The 21,494-nt window shown below is 46.1% G+C and overlaps 1 protein-coding gene and 1 long non-coding RNA gene across 9 annotated transcripts in view; one reads left to right on the top strand and one right to left on the bottom strand.

Moving 5' to 3' along the window:
• Heph (polypyrimidine tract-binding protein 1 heph) overlaps positions 1–14,242 on the top strand; it is a 427,542-nt gene extending 413,300 nt beyond the window's left edge. For 7 of the 8 annotated variants that reach the window (XM_076796830.1, XM_076796827.1, XM_076796824.1 and 4 more), the window contains 7 exons: positions 2,425–2,653; positions 6,477–6,694; positions 9,316–9,349; positions 10,629–10,721; positions 10,834–11,050; positions 11,126–11,267; positions 11,599–14,242. In XM_076796830.1, coding sequence (XP_076652945.1) covers positions 2,425–2,653; positions 6,477–6,694; positions 9,316–9,349; positions 10,629–10,721; positions 10,834–11,050; positions 11,126–11,267; positions 11,599–11,667 — 1,002 coding nt within the window. In that variant the 3' untranslated portion in view covers positions 11,668–14,242. The remainder of the gene's footprint in view (positions 1–2,424; positions 2,654–6,476; positions 6,695–9,315; positions 9,350–10,628; positions 10,722–10,833; positions 11,051–11,125; positions 11,268–11,598) is intronic. The other variant, XM_076796831.1, reaches the window with a different exon arrangement.
• A 931-nt stretch (positions 14,243–15,173) lies between these two features.
• LOC143359127 (uncharacterized) overlaps positions 15,174–21,494 on the bottom strand; it is a 10,866-nt gene continuing 4,545 nt past the window's right edge. The window contains exon 4 of the long non-coding RNA XR_013083064.1: positions 15,174–21,494. This exon is cut by the window's right edge and continues 1,677 nt beyond it. This is a non-coding gene — a long non-coding RNA (uncharacterized LOC143359127).

Below are 21,494 nucleotides of genomic sequence, written 5' to 3'. Positions count from 1 at the left end.
AGGATGAATATTTCCTAAAAATTGATATTGTCCGTAATAAAAAAAAAAAATTGATTAACGCCAGTTAACAGTTAAGTGGCGACAATATCGGAATTTTAACTTTTGTGCAGGGTAAAGCGAAATTGTTAATGAAATTGGGGAGATTGTTGGAACGGGAAGTTTTTGAGGAAAATTTCAGGGTGTATAGAGGATAGGGAAACGCTGTGTCCAGCAACTTGGAGCGTTCCGCGAAGTTCCTTTATTCGATTTCGAATTTAATCCCGGCTGACTTTCCACCGAACTTTCATCCGAGCCGGTGTGTCCCGGCCAGGGCGAACTGTTTATTAATTCCCGTTAATTTCGGGGCCGAAAGAATTCCCCGGGAAACGTAATTATTAACGTTCGCTTTGCAGAAAGCGTCCGGTTGACTAATTGGTTACGCGGGGACTAGAGGGAACCGCTGAGACCGAAATAATTTTAAACTGATTACGCGCAGGCCGTAAGAGAATTCGGGCTTGAAAATTCATTAAAAAAATCCGTTGTAAACGCGGGGCCGGACCACCCCGGAACGCAATATCCTCCCACGGTCTTTTTTTTTTTCTTCCTTTCTCTTTTTCTCTTTTTTTTTCTGTTCTGTCATTTTTCCTTTCGTTCTCATCAGTCCGGTGAAATGGCACGCCCCCGCGGTCGGCTCGTCGACGTACAAAGATTACGGTAGCACAGACTAAGAAACTTCCGCGGATATCTGAAATTAAATTATTTTAATATCGCGGCCCGACCCGGCCCGACTGGCTTTAAAAATAGTTTGACCAGCGGTGGCGGTACTTTCGCGCAACGATTTTCGCTCGCCCGATACGAAAAACCGTCGAAAGTTCGGGGAATTTAAATTTACCAAACAGCATCGGATATTTTTAATTCTGCCCCCTCACCCCTTCTGCGAAATACTCTTTGATTTTATTTTACCAATCGAGAACGAAATTCGTTTTGTAATATTTTTTTATGGTCCCCAAAGGAAACAAGCCCGCTCCATCCCAATTAAATTTTGCCGTGGACTCTGCGTTCTCAAAATACGTTGAAAAATGTTATTTGCCGTCTAAACATTTTTTAAACATCGTTAAACATCCACAATATTACAGAAAAAAATATCTCCGTGTTCGCGAGTGTCTAATGAATCGATCTACGCAGGAATCGACCGGGTAGCTCTTACGGTGACGTCAGAAAAAATCCTTAAAGTTCAAAATTCGATTTTCTGAAGGAAACTGAATTTCTCAAAGCAGAGAGTTGATTTTATTTTATCAATCGAGAGCAAAATTCCTTTCGTAATATTTTTTTATGGTCTCTAAAGGAAACAGGCCCGCTCCATCCCAATTAAATTTTGCCTTGGACTGTTCGTTCTCAAAATACGTTAAAAAATGCATGTGCCGACTTTACACATTTTTTAAACATTTTTTAAACATCGTTAAGCATTCATAATGCTATGGGAAAAAATATCGCCGTGTTCGCGAGTATCTAATAAATCATCCTGCGCAAAAATCGACCGGATAGCTCTTACGGTGACGTCAGAAAAAATCCTTAATGTTCAAAATTCGATTTTCTGAAAGAAACTGAATTTCTAAAAGCAGAGAGTGACGGGGCTATTGTGTATCGCAATGCAAAATTTTAAATCCGACACCTGCTTTCGGAATTTGTTAAAAAATCGAGTATTATAGTGTATTGCGCATTACGGCAGACTTGGCTTATTTTCGTGGTACCGGGAAACACCGGTAACCTGATCCCTCATCTCCTGATGCCGGGAAGGGTAGCTCGGAGGCAGCGTGGGGTAGTCTTAACCCTCGAGTAACGCCACGGGCCACCTGTACGCAACCGGTCCGGTAATTATGTATGAAATTCATTAGCCCGTGTAAATGGCCGACAGAGAGATACAGGGAAACGTGTAGTCCGGTCGCAGGCGCACGTGCATGCTTCAACAATGCACGGTCAGCGGTGCATACGCAGGTCAAACACATGGCTAGGTTTGCTTGGGCATGCTCCGGGCTGTGTGTGCATGTACCTATTCATACGCAGTCTTGAACCTGCATACGCAATTAGACCGCCTCTTTCCAGCCTAACCGCGTCGTTGCGATTGCGTTCACTCTTGGGACCCGCTGCTGCGCAACTCTTTTCACATTGACACGTGTCACCGCGCTATCTTATTCATGCAGTTTTTGGAATAAAGACCCAGTCCTGGCTTAGCCTTAAATAGTTCATCCTGGGTCCAATGAAGATCCAATAAAGATCCGGATTACAGGCTAGGACCCAGAGGATCATGAACCTAATTCCTTTTCAATTTTGCTCCCCACAGCTGTCGGACCTAGGAAAATTGCATTCTGCGAATGCCGATTGAGCGACTCGGTCCGTTTAACGAATATTTGTGAGCTAACGTCGTTTGGTGGTTGTGCTTTCCAGTCGCTCGAGGGCCAGAACATCTACAATTCCTGTTGCACGCTGCGCATCGACTACAGCAAGATGCAGAACCTGAACGTGAAATACAATAACGACAAGTCGAGGGACTACACCAACCCGACGCTGCCGACCGGTGACGCGAATCTGGACGCTGCATCGCTTGCACTTGGAGGTGAGCTTCTTCCACAGTTGCTGATGGGTGCTGGGTCACAGCCACGCGCTAGAATACCCGGTGAGTAGCTATGATTCGCACAGATCGATTACATTTCATCTCGATTCAATCAAGTCAATACATTCCACCGACGGAAAACGTTTCAGAGTTACAAGCATTTTTCCGCCAGGCCCCGAAGAGGTCGAATCGTCGCCCAATTAAGCTAGTCTCGAAGCTAGTCTCTATTTATTGATAGCTAGTTTGGGACTCGAGGATAGGGTGATTTTTGGAATTTTTCTTTTTTTTTTTCTTGAAAGTAGTGAGCATAGAAATCTAAAGTTTTAATGGTTTAATTGTTGTACTGTGAGGACCAAGGAGAATATTTTTAACGCGACGATCCTGTCGACGGTTTACTTTTCCCGAGAACGGCCAACTAATTTGACAATTCCCGCAGAATCTCAGCCTTTGTGCGGCAACTTCCGGCGTCTTTGTAACTCCTCCCCCCGCCATTCATCGGCCGGACGAGAGGGAGGACGGGCGTCGTTAAGATAAAATTTAATTAACACCTGAGCTAGGTGGACCCCGACAATAATAGCGCGGCGGTGTACAATAACGAAGAAGCAACTGTCTCGAACGAGGCGAAGTATCTATGAAATTAAATTCCCCCGGACAAGTTAGTAACCGGGCCGGCGAGTTTAGCAGGAACTTTCCAGAACGTGGCTGTTTTTTTCATTATGAAAATTGAATTCCGCCGGATTTTCATCATCCGTGCGCCGTTATCCCGCGCGTTTCCATTACTCCGCTCGCATCAGCCCGCGGGGCTGCTCGAGTTCGCTTTTTAAAACATTCCCCCTTTTATTTTGCTTTTTCTTTTTCTTCTTTTTTTTTTTTCTACCGTCCTCTCGCGCTCGTCGAAGAAGAAGAAGAACAGGCGGAATGTATTTTTCGTTAACGCCGGTCTCTGTGTGTGTGTGTATCTCTACTTTTAATCACAACCACGACCGCGATCTAAGAACGGTTCCGCGTCTGATCTTCCGTTTGATCTTGGCCGCGCGGCAAACTAGGCCTTTGTTGTCCGCGAGACTCGATCCTGGCTCGCGCAGTTTACCATTTCGACGAATTTAATAAACCAACGCTCCAAAAATGTCCCCTATTCCGCATCGAAGAGGATTTAAGGGAAAATGGCTAGGGGAGGGTTTCGATATACAGAGAAAGAGTCAACTTCGTGATTTTTTTCCTCGGGACCCGCTGCAGCTATCGATTTCAAATTTTTGCAGCATCTGCCACCGTATCAGATGTACATTTCAGCCGAAGAAAATTTTGAAACTCGGTTTGGAAAAAATTCTACAACCCTATCTATACGTGGACGTTTTCACACCCGCACCCCCAACGTAAATGATGCTGTCAATACGGTTGTGGGACGAATTCCAAAAAAGCCTTCGGCTGAAATGTGAGTCGACCTTGGCAGTATACGCGCACAAAATTTCAACTCGATCGGTCGAATGGTTCCGAAAACGTGATTTTGCAGGGAATGGATTTTTCTGTCGCTCACACTCGAACAATTATTCAGCAAATACTGAGTTCTGGTATTGTCTACTATCAAATAAATAATTGAAAAAAATTTTCGACAAGCTAAAAATAGCCAAAGGTAGCGGATTCGAGTGATTGCAAAATCATCCCTGTCGCATCTCCCGCAGTGTTTTCCGAAATCATCGGGCCCCAGATCGATTGCTTTTCCGGGCGCGGTTCGTTAAAATTTAATAAACGGCCGCGCGTCTTTCGTTCGCGGAAATGTTAACTATTCGACCCCCGGACAATGGATTTTCTATTTCGGCGGAAAAATAAGCAGCGGGGTGGGGGTGGGGGGTGGGGGGTGAACGAACGGGGTAACGCGTGTAGGAAAATTTACAAACAATTCCGGGCGCAGCGGACGGGAACGGATTACGGAATCGAGTAAAATGCACCATTAAATTTTACATGGTGCCTCGGCATTCCGCGCGATGTTTTCACGAAGTCAGTGACCACCGGTGCGGATCGATGGGGGTGCCCCTTCCCCTACCACCCTGGCCCCATCGAATCGATCGATCAATTAGCCGTGCGATTTCCCGGCGTTCAGTCCATTAGAATTAATTATATTAATAGCAATACCCGACCCGTTTCTGTCATTCGAACGTTATGATAAATTGTTATTTCGTGACTGCGCCGTGAGAGAGAGCCCCGGCCTCGGCCTCGGCCGCCATGTCTCCCCGCTTCCAATTTGCCGGTCGTTTTCAGCTCCATTTTCGAGCGGGATCGAATTGCGTGCGGTCAGACGGTATTATTTCCTCGGGTAAATTAATTAATTGCGCTGCAACGGGAGAACACGGATACCACGCCGATCGATGCGACCGAATGTTTCGACTTTCCGCCACCCTCGCGCCCTTATTTCCCGACCTTTTATATTTATCTTGACCCCGGGACCCAATCGTTCGTCTCCGTTACAACGAAATTATGTCGCGAATTGTTATCGTCGTTACCCCTCTCCGCCACGGTACCGGTTCCCGCAAAAGCGACAACAATTTGTTGACTGTCAGCTTTTCGCTAACTCTGAAATGTTCTACTCCTCTCGTTATCTGACCTATTGAATCGGTGAATTGATCGATGTTGATACAGTCTGGTCGGAACGGGAAAATTCGTCGAGAAATGTCGTGGCCTGTGTTGGGCACGAGGCTGCGAAAGCCCATGCTGAATGGCCTTGAAGTTTTGACTCTACGAGATACAGCTTTAGAGTACCGTTTCTGATCGGTTGTTCAATCGGCTTAACGCTAGGTTTACGGAGCATTGAACAAATAATATATACCTGAGGAAGTGAGTTTGTTGAGTAATTCCCGGTAGATGGATGTTCACGATCTCAATAATCGTAAATGAAAAATATTAGAACGCGTCAGTAAGCCTAGTGTTAAATGTCTTGACTTCGTTCGCCTGGTTTAGTACCTCGATTCCGAGAAACTCGAGTTTCGAGAACCTAAATTCTCTACTCTAGGCTGCGAAAGCCCACAGTGGACGACCTCGACATGAAAATGTACGAATCATAGCTACTCAAAATTTTTATAGCTTCCTTACGACTAATACGAGCATGGCAAGCCCATGGACTGGAAATTCTAATCCCAAAGTGGCTCCAAGCACAGTGGTTCTCAATACCGTGTGCTTCCACCATGGGGGACAGATCGATGATTTATGCGATTTTGTGCTGTGCAGTAGACGAGAATCAGTTTGGCCTATAGTCTCTGTGTGTCTTGTCTGCGATACGTCCTGTATATTTTGCTATCAATTACGCTTGCTAGATCGGAGTGCAGGAGTTCTCAATACCATGGGCTTTCGCCACGATACAAGTTGATTTGTCGCTATACCAGCTAAATCAAATAATTCAGCTTCTAATTTAGCCCATATTGTGTGTATATTTTATGCGACTGTGCTTAGTAGAGTAAATGCGCAGTGGTTATCGATACCATGGGCTTTCGCCAACGGAAAAGATTATATAATTTTTTCTCTGTCGCTCGAGAGAAGTATAACGATAAAAATGGTAATTTCTAGAAAAATGTACAGGTGCTCGCCAGCGAAAAAATTATATAATTTCTGCTGCGTAAAATAATTGAGCCCCACGGGCTGTGTGTGATTTTGCTGCCAATTCTGATTTGCAGGAAAATGTACAGGTGTGTTCGCAGTACCAACTGAACTTGATTTTGAAAAATTTCTTTTGTGAAAAAAACAACCCATAGAGTTTACTGTACATTTCGCTGCAAACCTGTGCTCGTTAGGCCAGTGTAAATGATTACCAGGCCAGACTGTAAATTAAAACTAGTATGCACCTCACTGAACAAAGGCTGACAAACGATTCTAACGACACCTTGTAAATTTCCTGAAGTAGAGTCAATTGCAGGGGCACCGGGTGTGCTGCCCACGCCCTTTGCAGCCATGCACGGTCTACCCTCGCCCTTGGCGGGACCCTACAATGGGGTTCCACCCGCTGGAGGCCTGGCTGGACTAGGCGGTTTTCCTCTCGGCGCGGCAGGTCTTGGGGTGCGTGTGCCAACCAATGCGCAAACCTCCGCCGTGTTGCTCGTCAGTAACCTGAACGAAGAGGTAAGTGCTGCCCTGATTCGTTACGAAATTAGTGCCTCGATTGCACCGGAGGTCCGAGACCACCAACCACGAAGAGAGGATTCGGTGTTGTACATGCGAGACTATTCCGCCAGCAATTTCGAAAATTCTCCGATAAATTCGAACGTTATTTAGTTTATTTTTACTTTTACTTTTACTCTCGTCTCGGAATTGTTCGGCCACAAATTTTCTCGAGTCTCGCATAGCAAAAGGCGCTTCCTTCGTGGCTTTTTCTTCGTGCACCCGAGGGTGCAGGAAATCGATGAACTGTGTATCCTCCAGGCTAATTTTCATTCGACGCCGAGAGAAATGGCGGAATCATTTCACGGGAAGTATCGTTGAAAAATTATTCCGGAATCGCGCGCGGCCATTTCTCTCGGTGTGTGTACACGAAACTGGCTTAGGTACGTATGTACGTATGCAACGAAAGTTAACGCTACTACTACGATACGATTACAACGTAGTGCTACGTAGGCAACCCTTGCAGTCTCTCCATCCCTTGACTCCGAGCTTCCTTTGCCGGACAGTCCTCGATACTCTGGTCTCCGTGTGGATTTTTCATACCTATGATCAGCTTACGAACAATTTATAGAATTTTAATCGGTACCGATTCCTGTGGAAATGATTAATTTGTTCATTTTCTAGTGTCACGACCGACGGTATCGAGGGAATGTCATCTCTGGCAATTAGGAATCTTGTAGTCTCGATGCGTATGCCACCCTTCTTACGTCACGAGCCCTTTATATCTTGTCCACGACCCTCTAAACCACTCATTCTCGAAACACACATATAGAAATCGTTCCGAACGTCACCATTCTCTGTCCTGAGCGAGCCGTGGCGTTGCTGGCTACGGTCTCACTTCCCAAGAGGTGTTTTTCGTTTACGGGACCAACAATATTTCTTACAGATCATTTTTCAAATGTTCCCGATAGCACTTTGCTTCTTCGGAAGGTCTAATAGAACTGAATCCACTCGGCGAAACCTCTGTCAGGTCTGGGATCAATCTACTTCGACCTAACCTTAGACCTGAATCTACTCGTACCTAACAAAACCCTGTGCTCAGATCTGATCTCGATTCGGGTGGATTCTAGACTGCCTAAAGTCCTTCATATACTCTTCACATCTTCCGTGAAGCTAATTGCTAGGTTAACTATTCGGCTGAACTTCGCTTTGAGGGACCAAAAATTCGGCACTCTTTTACACATAATTTTGTAGACCTCGACGAGAAGATTCCAAAAATCGAAGCTTCAATGCGAGGAATTTACTGGTTCAAAAATTATCCCTGTTTTAGAGCGGAGCTCGGTGATGTCGATAACGTAGATTTGGGACTATACCTTCTCTTTGAGATCCTGTACATGATTCTCTATATTTAGCTGTCAGAAACGCTTAAAATCGCTCAACTTTCGAACCGAAAGTGAACTCCTCGCATTGAAACCTCGATTTTTGGCATTTTCTAGCCAAGATCTACGGGATTATGTAGTAAAACAGTTAAAAATTTATGGTCCCAGAAGCTGAAGTTTAACCAAATATTGCGTTAGTCCAAAATGCGGCACCAGACGCGGTGCTTTGGTACGATGGGCAACTGTAAACGAAAGGCGCCTCGTTAGAAAACCGTGTGTCGACGTCACACTTCGCAGCTGCAACTATTGTCACTACTGTACTATAACTATGTGTACTACTATCGTTGCGCGGCGCGCACAAGCTTCCGACCAGCGTCTTCTTTCCTCTGGCGAACAGAGACACCGTACCGAGTATACCTGTATACAGTATCGTATATCTGCATACGTACTCTTTTCCCTTCTGTTTACTTTTGTACATCTTCTTTCTCCGTTTTCTGGTTCTTTATTATTTTTTTTTTTTTTAACCTTTCGCGAAATCATTCCCGCGTTACGAGGAACGACAAAACCACGAGGGATTCATATTGACGAGAAGGTCCCGGCTGTTTCTCTGCTTCGCTCCGTCTGTCTGTCTGTCTGTCTCTCTCTCTCTCTCTTTCTCTCTCTGTCTGTTTCTCTGTACTTGTTTCCTCCTCTCACGATCGCGGACGGCTGACAGCCGAAGGAAAATCGACCGGAAAACTGAGTTCCAGCTCTTTCGCTGCCGCTGACACGTATACATCGCGAGCACTATGTCTCGGTGCATTTGCGAGTCGCGTCTCGTATACGCTCTTCCCTCGAACGGTCACCGACAAATACTCCGAAATTTTTGTTCGCTCCTAACTATATGATTAGCGTAGTTAACCACCGGATCTTCATTGAACGTTCTAGAGATTTTTCCCGAGACTCGAAATCAATTGAAACAATTCTGGACCAAAGTCGCTTCCCCCACTTGCTGTAACAGAGATAAGTGGGGGAAAGTCATTGAGCGAAATTTTCTAGAAATTTTAAAAATTTTCTTTGGAATTGGGTTGAGGATTCTTTTCTTTTTTTTTTTTTTGTTTGTTGAGACGTGATTCGAAATGGAGTTTTTGATCAGCGAAAGGTCTGGAAAGCCCCTAAAACGAAGGCATGTGAACCGTGAAACTTGTGCGCGTGCCAACACTATACATTGAATCCTATTTTACTCGCTGACTACTGACTGGACTCTGTCTGTTCTCTGTGTAGATGGTCACGCCTGACGCTCTCTTTACCCTGTTTGGTACGTCTCTACATTTATATTATTAATTATATTACATTATTAATTATTATATTTACATGCGTGGACACACTGACTCTGTCAAACCAACGCATACATACACACACACACACACGTACGCATACACACGAAAACATAACGCACACACAAACACACACACACACACACACCGAGAAAAGACTGACACGGTTTTTCCACGTGTTTCCGCGTGTTTGGAAGCATTTTCCCGGAGAGTGAAGTGAAAGAACAATCGAGTTTTCAAATTCTTTTTTTTTTTTTCTTTTCTGTACCCCTCTTGTTTTTCATTCGCGTGGAATGAATGATTCACACGGTTACATATCGAAAAAAACCAAAAAAAAATGGAAAAACACGAACAGGAAAATATAGTATCGCTATCACGATCGTCACTGTCGACGTTGTCATGTCGCAGAAAATGTTTTCTTCTATTCTGATAGTAGAATTTTTCGTTGGATGTGTTTCATTTCTCTTTTTTCTCTCTCTTTCACACTTTATTTTATTTTTTATTAATACAGATATCTCGATCATTGTCACTCTCCTGTTCACGTGTATATGAATATAGAGAAGAAGGTTTTGTTTTATTTTTATGTTTTCACATTCGTTTTCTGACATTCTCGTTTAACGTTTATATTTTTCCCCGATATTTTCGTCACTTCAACTTATTTTATTACTACAGCTATTTCATTCCATCACATATATATTCCACCCATGTCATGATCATCGAAATCATCGTCCGCCTAAGCGACACATTGTTATTATTATTATTATCGTTATTATTATTATTATTTCATGTTCTTTACTTCCAAGCATCTCTTCTAAATTCGTTTCGTTAATAGTTTTATTAATATCAGTTCCAGACACCTTAATATTACAGAAGCTTTCGCTTATTTTACGTAATTCCATAGGAGCTCACTTCTCGGCAGACGATCGGCTCAACTGTGATCTTTTTTTGTGTCAAATCCTTTAAGGATAACTCGTGCGATTTCTTTTGATACCAAGAATAGTCATGTTTGACAATGTTTGACAACGTTTGACTATGTTTGACGATGTTTGACTATGTTTGACGATGTTTGAACCGATAGCAGTCGAGCCGATCGTCCCGTTGCATGCCCCAGATCTTAGTCCGATCGTACCCCAGTCTCGGTCGACTGAATCTATTGTCCCGATCATCTTCGACGATCCTTAGACGCCACCGTACGATACCTAGCCTCTGGGTTAGCCAGTTGAATTGACTAAAGGTGATGTTTGCGTGTTGTGCATGTAGGCGTTTACGGGGATGTACAGCGTGTGAAGATTCTCTACAACAAGAAGGACTCGGCACTGATTCAGATGGCCGAACCCCATCAGGCACACTTAGGTAATTACAACGTGCCAACGTGTGCAAACGTTTGGTCCAAACCTCATCCTTCGGAACCAAGTGGAGAATCTGTACTGCGACTGTGTTTCTCACGATCCCATTTTTGCGACAGCATTGACACACATGGACAAGCTGAGAGTGTTTGGGAAGCAGATCAAAGTGATGCTCAGCAAGCATCAAACTGTTCAGTTGCCGAAGGAGGGTCAGCCGGACGCTGGTTTGACGAAGGATTACACCAACAGTCCCCTTCACCGATTCAAGAAACCGGGCTCGAAGAACTATCAAAACATCTACCCACCGAGCGCGACTTTGCATTTATCGAATATTCCGTAAGTGACGTTCCCAAACCCCATCTACACTGTCATCACAGTTTATAGGTTTGCTAATGACCCTGATGATTTTAGTAACACTGTAACCGAAGAGGAAATCAGGGATGCTTTCACTAAAAACGGCTTCACCGTGAAGGCTTTCAAGTTCTTCCCGAAAGACAGGAAAATGGCCCTCATACAGATGCCCAGCATGGACGACGCTGTCACTGCTCTGATCGTGAGTATCCTAATCATTCTCCACTACCAATTTAGTCTTATTGTGCCTAGGTGACTACCAGTGGCAACTGGGGGACCCAGTAAGTTCATAGTCTAGGCCAGTGCTGTCCTCGGATAGCTACCTGTGGGGACGTAATCTCCTCTCCAGTCTAATCTAGGGTAGACAAAAATCATTTTAAAGATCAGATTCGGTAGATTGACGTAGTCCGAATGAGGATAGCCGTGAAAATTTCTTCGCGCAAGGTCCCGTAGCTGGACAATCGCTAGGGTGCAGCACAGACCTAGGCCTAGCTTAGCGTGCGAGCGATCGACTAACAGCCGCCTTGTTCCAGAAAATGCACAACTACCAGCTGAGCGAATCCAACCACCTGAGAGTATCATTTTCCAAGAGCAACATCTAACAAGAATCACAATCAAACGATCGGCAGTGGTACCAGCCCTACGCCCTAGTCCCCTTTTGGTCACCCGGCGCAGTGTATGACTGATGATCCGCGGGATGGGTCCAGTCCGTTGCTCATCCGTTCCTACAAAGGCTGCAACCCCATTGACTGGCCACCACCAATTGTACCGTGCTTTTGGCTGGGACAGAGCGAGAGGAACCGAGAAGGCGAAACCGAACCGCAGCATGACACAAAAAAGCAAAATATGGGAAGCGGGAGAAAACCGCCTTCCGTGGATCGGAGCCACAAAAAACGCCGAGCTTCTTGGTGTCCCCCCCGGAAGACAATTTTTGGGGGGGCACGAACGCGCGAACACGACTAAAAAGGTGTGCTCCCCCCACCGTCGGGGGAGTGCCCCCTAACGTAACTGTGTACATCCGTTTCTATGTTTTTTCTCATTCGATCCGATTAGACGCTAATAAGGGGGTTCCACAAACACACAGACCCACGCGCACGCGCGCACACACACACACACACACACACACACACACGCATGAACACATCGTGGCCCGCGTGGCACGCTCTGGAACACAAAAAAGGATTAGGGCTGCGAAAACGGAGGAACCGCGAATGGAGTGGAGGGGGAGGGGATTTGCAAAATGGTTTGGGGGACAGGGTGGGGTTTTTTCAAGCGAAAAGTAAAAGCGGACTCTGTATTCAGGAACCGGTGCTGGTTTTCCAGGCAGCGAATCATAATGAATGACCCCCGGAGTGGCGAACCGGGGGAACCGATTTAATTGAAAGCCAGAACCGTTCAGAGAGAAAGAGAGAGGGGGGAGAACCCACGTGTCTCCCGCGCGCGTCTAACGAAAGAGAGACACATATTCTATACACACATGCGAGAGGCGTACAGACACACACGAGTATTCTGAAGGGAGGAGGGAGAGACTAGGATTAAACGAAAACAAAAAAAAAAGAACAAAATATGAAAAGCGATAAGAAATTGGGTACGAAGAGGGACTCGGTGAAGAGCCTAGCGTCGGCTCTTTGTACAGAGTTAATCTTTAAAGCATAAGGTATATTATATATATAAATATATATTATATATTTTACAAGCGTGACGCGCTAAGCCGGTCGCGGCCGAGCGGACTACATCTTCAAGCTGAGTAACGTGTTAAGGATTTTTAAAGTTAACGAAAAAATATGGAAAAACAAGAAAACGGATCTGGGGAAGGGGGGGGCGAGGGCGGGGGCGGATGACCACGGTGTCACCCTGTTGGATCGAATCGAAGATATTCGAGAACGTGTTTGTTTAGCGTGTAAGAGATAGATATGATTGTCGGCACAGTGAGCGACGTGCGCACACAGTTTAGGACAAGAAAAAGATGCGAGAGGTATAGCGGACGCGGAAGCAAGAATGAAAGTAGGGGGGTACCCGATGATGAGTGAAAAGACGACGACGATGATAATGATGATGATAGGATTGTCGCGGTTCCAGTGAACGGCTTAATTGTCGGGTACTAAAGATTTAATTGTTAGGGCTGATTGTGAATGGGACCCTTAAGCAGTTTTCGCGAGAGGCGCCAGCGCGCTCGCGCGTTCTCCCTCTAGCCAATCGGCTGCGCTCGACGTGGTCGACTGGTGGGGAGAGACGCGTGCAACTATCGAGGTTTCCCACGCCACGCGTCGCAGCCGGTGCTTCTTCGTGGGCCACCCGATTCTTCTTTCGATTCTTTTCTCCGTCGATAGAGTTGATTCTGTTTTCTCTCCTCCACGTCTCTGAAAAGTGTACCTTCAGTATTCTCGACGGCTGTATCCTAGCTAGATATCGGCGTCGACATTTATCGGGTTCGATCGTGTATTCAGCTCGACTGGCCACGTGGCGGGATCGTTAACGCTGTCGTACGTCGTTGCGGGTGGTATTTTTATAATTTGTATGTTCGACGATAAGTATTAATCACACGAAACGTACACGAACACGAGCACACAGTCTCGGAAACACACTCCGACATGAACACGCATACTCAAACGTGTCAGCACGCAGACTGGAACGCCAACACACATACACACACACACACACGACGACAAACACACACACAGAGACACTGAGACGCAGGTTTCTTAGCTGATAGGTGCTTAGGATTGTGTAGAATCTTTAATCGTAATTAAATAAGGGTGAAAACCACACACGTATATTGACAAGGAGGAAGGAGTGAACCGTTAAACATATCGCTAATTAAACAAAAAAAAAAAAAGAGATAGAACAAGTTTGTACATGCGTAGAGTGAGAGAGAGGAGAGGGGGAACTGTATCAGTGGTGGGGGGGAATTCTGGAACGCCTGGATGACGACGGTTCGACCTCGTTTGTTTCGATCCGGTTTCGACGAATTAGTTCCTGATCTCCAAGCATTCCTGTCGGCAGGCGGCGTGATTAGGGTCGCCCACCCCCGCTGTAGGTGACGTTTAGCCAGAATCCGGTCAGAGGGCAAGCTAGGTAGAGAGAGAGAGGAAGGGGAGGTCTGTTGTGTTTTTGAATGATGTTGAACTCGCTGGTGTCGTATAATGATAATAAGGTAGAAAAAAAAAAGAAGAAGAAGGATGAAACTCTATGATACACGTAGCCGTTACACCGCAGAGCGTAAATATATTATATATATATGAATATATACTATATTAATGGAAACCGAGGGGACGTTTTTTCTGGCCGATGAACGAAGAGGGACGAGTTTTCTACTCGCGCGCGCGAGACGCACCTCCCACGGACACTTAAACAGTACACCTACTCAAGATGAGACATACCACGTGAGCCGAGAGGCACACAGTGTCCTCGCGGCCATCATGCGAACAAATTTATCAGTAGTGTCGTAGCGTCGTGATGAACTGGCCCTCTGTCGGGACGTCGCGACGGGACCGTGGGACGTCACTTATCCGTGACATCGAGTCTACGAGGTGTCCCGAGTGTCGTCGCGACGTGACCATGGACGCCCGGAAGTTTTTGTCTACTCGACGTTCTGTTGGAGTCAATTAAATCTTATTAATATACGTATCGACTGTAGGAAAAAAAAAGGTAGCGGTGGGAAAGCGCGTGAAAGTGACGTGTGAATGTATGCGGTCGTGGCTGTGTATGTGTCTGAGCATCGAGAGAATGACAGAGGATGGGAGCGAGTGCTGTTGCGTGAGCCAGAGAGAAAGAGACTAATTGCGACGAGGTATGAGAAACAAATAAACAGAAAACTACAAAAAAATATATTTAACAAAGCGAGTGCCGGCCCGGGCAGTGTTCTTTGTGCCAAAGTAGGCTAGCCGTTAATTCTAGGAGGGGGTCTCTCCGTCAGCTGTTCAGAATTCGGCTCCTTGCCATCGTTTTGTGGATCAGGGATAGCTTGTAGAGCTCTTCTGATAGTCTGAAGGGCCTGCGAGATGCCCAACAAACATCCACCTCCAGATAACTGTCCTACCAGCTCCCCAAAATTCTGACGACACTTTCTACTGGCTAACTAGGTCCTGGTGGCTCTTCTACCACCTGCTCAGTCCCTGATAAAATTCCTAGCAACCGACCAGCTTCGGATAACTGTCCCAGCACATCCCCAGGTCCTGCCAACTCCACCAATAGCCACCCAGAGGTGTTGCAAGCCCTCGAAGCAGGCTATCTTTTAACAGTCCCGAGTGATGACAGCAATTTGAGACCTAGATCGCTAAGAGCCGAATCCTGAGTGGCCGAGGAGAGTGAGAATCGACCAATCAGTAGAGACGTAGCGAGTAGCCGGCATGAGCGAAGGGGCCAGTCTTTGCATCTATGATCTGTCTTTCGAATCTCCAATATATTTACATTATTTAATCTGACGACTGCATTTATAGATTCTACCGAGACAAGGAGGGGAAGCGTCCGTCGTGCGAGACGCTGATTCGTCACACACGTTCACACCGGCTACACACCGAACACACACGTTCCTGTTTTTCGGTTCGTTGGGTTCAAGGACACTTTTCTGCGAGTTCCTTGGGGAGATAGGCTTGTTTTCCCAGTGATCCCTTCACATCGACGATGTCCATGGGAACGGCCGAGACTTTTCCAAACATTTGTCATCGTTGACAAAAATTATCCTCGTCGGATCGACCTTGATGCGACCTTCAACCCGTACCTCGAGATCCGTGAAATAATTCTTGGCTTCAAGGGGAAAAGATCTGGTGGCGTGTTCGAATGGACATCGTCGTTGGAATCGATCGCCTCGCAGTGCATCGTGTTGTCTTCTACGTTAAGGTTCTTCTTCTTAAGTATTAAAACAGGCTCTTTCAATTGTCCCGCGCTGATCGCCACGAATAAGCACAAAATGAACGAACATCGTCGACGATCGACTGTGGCCCCTGATCTTCGTCGTTGCTCTCGGTGAGCAACCTCTTCGGCGCGAAGGAACCAGTTGAAGGCCTCCCGCACAATAGTATTTCCGGCACAATGTCTTGTAAGCGTACCTGAAATGCCTGTAAACGTCGCCGGGCCTGTGTGACCTCGAATTTCGAAAAAAAAAAGAAAAAACGAGGCCCCATCGTCCGGCGTTACCACTCTTCGTTGATTTTACTGACGTTCTCTAGGAGTTTCTCGACACATTCCCGTTCACACCTGATCAAACACACACACACACACACATAAACACGCGCACATACACTCGTTATTTCGTACTTTTGTTTCGCGTCGAATTTGATCCAAGGTGGAGTAAACAATAGAATTATTTTGTCGAAGCTTTTCGGAGTCACCAGAGTGAAATAGTTTTCCAAATTCCGTAGCCCAAAGGGTCAAGGATCTTTAGGGTCAGCGCGCTTGCTACTTCTACCGACTGTTCATTGCGATGACAATGATTTCCACTTGTTTCGCCTAGTTTTAGGAGGACTGCCTCTCCGTGGTTCTCCTCGTTCGCGCCAAAAATAGAGGTGACAGTTTTAATCGATTTCTAAACGAGGGACAGTAGTGAAAGCTTTAGAAAAAAGATAATCAATTCGGTGAATCAAACCGGATTGTGGATTATCCACAGGGTGTCCGATTTCAAAAGTTGAATCATTTCAAACGTCATTTCTTCCCTGATATTTCAAAAAACTTAGTTATATCATTTCTGGACAGTAGAACTTATCGGCAGATTTTAGATCAATTTTCTTCTTTTTGGATGTTTGCGAAAGTTGGACCAGGTTTGTGGTGGTTGGGACTATGTTTGTTGAGGTTTGGAGAAGACACCCTGCGGATGATTTAGATTGAGTATATCATTAGCTGGGTTGAGGGGGGCCGAGGTGAGAGTTGGGATAGCCAGCACTCGCTACATGGTGTCGCGGATACTCAGGCTCCGAAATTTCTCCAGACCAACGTAAACTCCTTGCGAAATTCTAGAAGAGTTGTTCTAATATATATATGTATACATATTCAACGTAACTTCCTCATATAGACGACGTATTTTTATATACTATAGAGACCAAAACGGCAAGACGATTCTCGATTGCTCTGATCGTCGTTCGAAGCGGTCGCGAGTGCTACGTTTATTCAAATAGATCCCGGCGAACGCACCACGAACACTCTTTCCATTCCACCCTTTGCGGACGATCGATCATTTGGTAGATCACACTCGGCTATACTTGAACGATCCACAGTTCCTTTGATCCTCCAACTACACCAGGATCGAGCGACTGCAATCTGCCTGCGTTGGTCGTTTGCGAAACATCGTCAAACATCGTCAAACATCGTCAAACATTCAGGAGCCGTTGAGAATGATCGAATCCCTGTTCAGACCAAGCCACATAGATCGCTGCGAGCCCAGAGGAAGCATGAAACTGTGACAATCAAGCAATCAGATCTCATCAAACCGCGTCGAACCTCGTCAAACCTCGTCAAACAAGACCGTGAGAACGCTCTAAGTACAAAGTATTCCCTGAGTAACAATCTACCAGCTATGAACAGTAATGTCCGGAGTCCCAAAGGGTCAGACGCTGAACATAATCAAGGAACGATCCCTTTTTTTCCCGAATCGATGCTCCTATGGATCCCTGGAGTAAAAAAAAAGTAGGGCGATGTTGAACACCCGATAGTCGAGTCGAATCCTGAGCAAAACCTGAGCAAAATGAATAATACTGTTCGGACCAAGGAAATTCGGGGTCTGGTTCGAGCCACGCAGTAGACGAAGCTTAGCCTACAGAGGTTATTAGTGACTATAGTAAAATGTTAAATAAACAGACACACACACACACACACACGACCTGATGTATGTAAAGGAAAAGAAAAAACATTCAAACACGAACATGTAGCAAAATCAGGTTAATGGAAACGCAAACATCCACGAACAAACACGTACACTCACACACTACGTATATCTCCTACATAATATACATATATACATACATACATATATATATATATATTTGATATATCGCATTGTAACAGGTGTGTCCAAAAAGTGCGCGGCGACTGCATCCAATAATCTATATTTTATTAATAACTGATAAGTCTAGGGTTACCGACGTTACGGATTATGTAATGAATTAGATGAAAAGATTAATCTATTAATGAATATATTGTATATGCGGTAGGAATGCGAGTGACAGAGAGCGAGAGAGAAAGAAAGTGCATTGGAGCGAGTAGTCTGGAGAGAGTGGGAATGAACGATGAAAGTGTAGTACGAGTCTCGATGAGAGTGAGAATCGCGTGTAGAATCAAGATTAAAATTAATTATCGGTATAATTGTGTAAAAATATATCGTTGAAGTTCAGGACTGTCTGCTTGCCTAATCGGGGCCTTAGGCGTCGTTCGAACCGGGATTAACAAAATCCGGGCCAGCCGGCCTGAACCGTCTCGTCGAACGAGTCTTGTCCAATAAGATAAGCCTCCATCTTACCAAACTTGACGACGATTCAGAGTCGAGGCCCGATCACCGTCTTTTCTTCTCGTACGGAAGGAGGTAGTGAACGATGGAACCCGTTGGCAAGACGAGGAATAGAAAGAGAAAAAGAGAAGATACGTTTAACGAGCACCCAAAGCCTCGGTCGGGCATCGATGGGTGCCGGTTGTTGACTTAAGCGAGTATTTAATTTTTCCTACGAGGCGAAAGCGTTTAAAAGACACACAGGGTCAAGCAGAGTGGAGAGAGGCAAACTCCGAGAGAAGATCTCGTCGGCCAGGATACCTATAGCGTTCGTAGGCTAGGGTGGAGCTGACAGGTATCGCGAGAGGTGCCGACGAACCGGTCCCACGGTGTCCCCAGGCCTGTAGAAGAACACAATCATCGATAGAACTATGCGATCCAGATCTTGCGACCCATCTCTGGTACCCAGTTGACTACCTGGCTAGAGGGAGCCAAGTTTGCTACCTAGCTAAGAGGGATCCCAGCATCGTCCTCGGGGGACTCGACATATCAACAAAAGGAGCCATTTTTCAACACACTTTGGGACCCGGTTCTTCGAGGCTTCTCTGTTGTCTAGGACCTCCGACTTGGTGGGTGTTCGCTGGTGTGCCCGTTGACCGAGTGATTCCACGATCTTCTGGCCCGCTTTCCTCTTCCATGGAAGCCACGTTAGACTGTAGATCATGGCCCCAGGCTGGTCCCGGACCTTCCTCAGGATGGTCTCAACAACCTCCCGCAGGAGGCCCGTGTCCGGCAAACCGAGCCGAAGTAGGTCTCGATCGCTCTATTATCCGTTAGTTGATCGTTAGAATCGCTATCGCTGTTGTGACGTCGATGTATCGCCAAGCAGAGCGGAGGAAAGCCGAGGAAGAAAGAGTCGGAACGAGGTTAATCGGCGCCGAGGTCGGGAGAGGCGTCACCTTTCGAGGCCCGACGTGACACGACACCTACTGACAGACCCCGACAGGACCCGAGTGGTTCAGCTAGCATCAAACGAGACTCTGGATGGTGTCCTCGGACCAGGACAGCCAACCAGCCGCGAAACAATCCGATTGCAACGGGAGAGGGGGTGGGGGGCGATCGGTCTAGACCTGGAGACCCTAACCGGTTCAACGTTGGTCGCGGTTGCGACGAATTTTGACGGTGGTGTTGTTCTTCAGGGTCGCGTCTGACGATCGAGTTTTAATTAAATGAACGTTTTTTCGTGTACATAGGGTCGCGCGGATATGATACGGTAATCCCGTTTTCTTTTTCTTTCTTTTTTTTTTTTTTTCGTTTTTCTTTTCCGAAGGAGACTACGGGCAACAGTCCCAGGATAGTTAGCGTCGTATCACCGGTAGAGATTTATCTAAAGTAGTTGTTAAGTCGACCAGGTGGAATCGGAGACACGAAGAACACGGTCGAGACACTTCGAGACAGGTCTATGATGACACGAGCCGCGCGACGGTAGTAGCGAGGAGCAATGATGATGATGATGATGATGATAAGAAGAAGAAGAAGAAGAAGAAAAAAAACAATGTAGCGTGTTAGAGATCTCGTGTAGCGAATCCTTTCTAAATAAGCCTCCAGAATTTAAACGAGTACTATGTATAGTTAAACGACAATCACTCGACTCTCTGTATCGATATCATTCTCTCACAGGGAAGAACAGGAAAGCGAAATTATCCTTGAGCCATCGGAGAAAAAGCTGTCGATTATCCTTCCTCGCGTCACACCTCGTTTCACACACGCGACAACCTGTTTCGGTTTTCGCCTCTTCAGCGGCGTGTCGCCGCGTCCTCTGTTCGCATTCTTGCCTGCCCCCCCGAAAAACAGTGGCTTCCTGACAGTTCGTTTCTAGCGCTACGAGTCCGACAATCCTTCGTCCAGGACGTCCTCCGGTCGTCGATAGGTCGTTTCAGTATTTCCTTCTCGGTTTAGGCCTTTTCCCATAGCGGTCCTTGACGGCGGGGGCCGTTCTTCATGTCTTCGGTCGCTGAAGACAGCCTCACCTAGTCGCGTGGAGAACGGTCTCCGATCGAAGTTCTCAGTATTCCACGAGAGACGAATAACTACCTGTCTTCGGGACTTCCAGTTGGGAGTGTGGACATTCTTAGAGATTGCTAATGCTACAGTTGGCTTCATCTATGGTAGGCTACAGTTATATCTGACCCAAATTCAGCCGAGACTCTGCCAGGTTTTAAGTTAGACCTAGCTGGGACACTGGTAGCTAAAAGAGCTAACTTACGTCCAGCTTTGACGCTGGCATTCAGTGAAGACCTGGCCCAAAGCTAGCTAACTTGGACCTGGCATGGGAACCGATCGTTAACAAAGACCTAAAACTGATGGCGCCTAACTCGGACCTAACTTTGACCTAGGTAGCTAAAGAAGACCTAGCCTCGGTGTCTATCTAGACCTGGCTTCGGACCTGGTACCGATCAAAGACCTATCCCACGACCTAACTGAGGCCTAACAATCAAGTCCAAGACCTTGGTCTAGCAGAGCTGAAGCCAGCTGCAAAATTAGCGAAATATTCCACCGTTTCCGCTGGGAGATCTTGAAGAATAGTATTCTAAACCTTTGTTCCAAGGGAAATCGAAGTTCGAGCCAGACACATGAGGGGGACAATTAACGGGGATGCAATTGTGGGCCAGGAATTGCGTTGCAAGTCACAATCAGCTCGCCTCCGGCAAGACAAATCAATTTTTTCATTTTGTACGAGGAACAAAAGCGCGAACCATTTACTGCGAGAATCAATTGTCAGGGCGGGCGTTTTTATGGTTAAGCTCTTTCTAGTTGGTTCGATTAGGAAATTAGTTTTCGTCTGCGATGAGATTAGGTAGCTGAACACACGACAGTGGGGGGGTACAAAACTATTCCCAGCACAACAGAAAAAAAGAAAAAAAAAGAAAAAAATAACAAAAAGCGGAGGAGACAGACGCTAGAAAGAATCGGTTCTCACCGCACGATCGCTCGCTATTGAATTGTACGCTGTTC

This window comes from Halictus rubicundus, chromosome 11, assembly GCF_050948215.1.
Source record: "Halictus rubicundus isolate RS-2024b chromosome 11, iyHalRubi1_principal, whole genome shotgun sequence".
Lineage (NCBI taxonomy): Eukaryota > Metazoa > Arthropoda > Insecta > Hymenoptera > Halictidae > Halictus > Halictus rubicundus.
This window is presented reverse-complemented; position numbering and strand designations above follow the sequence as displayed.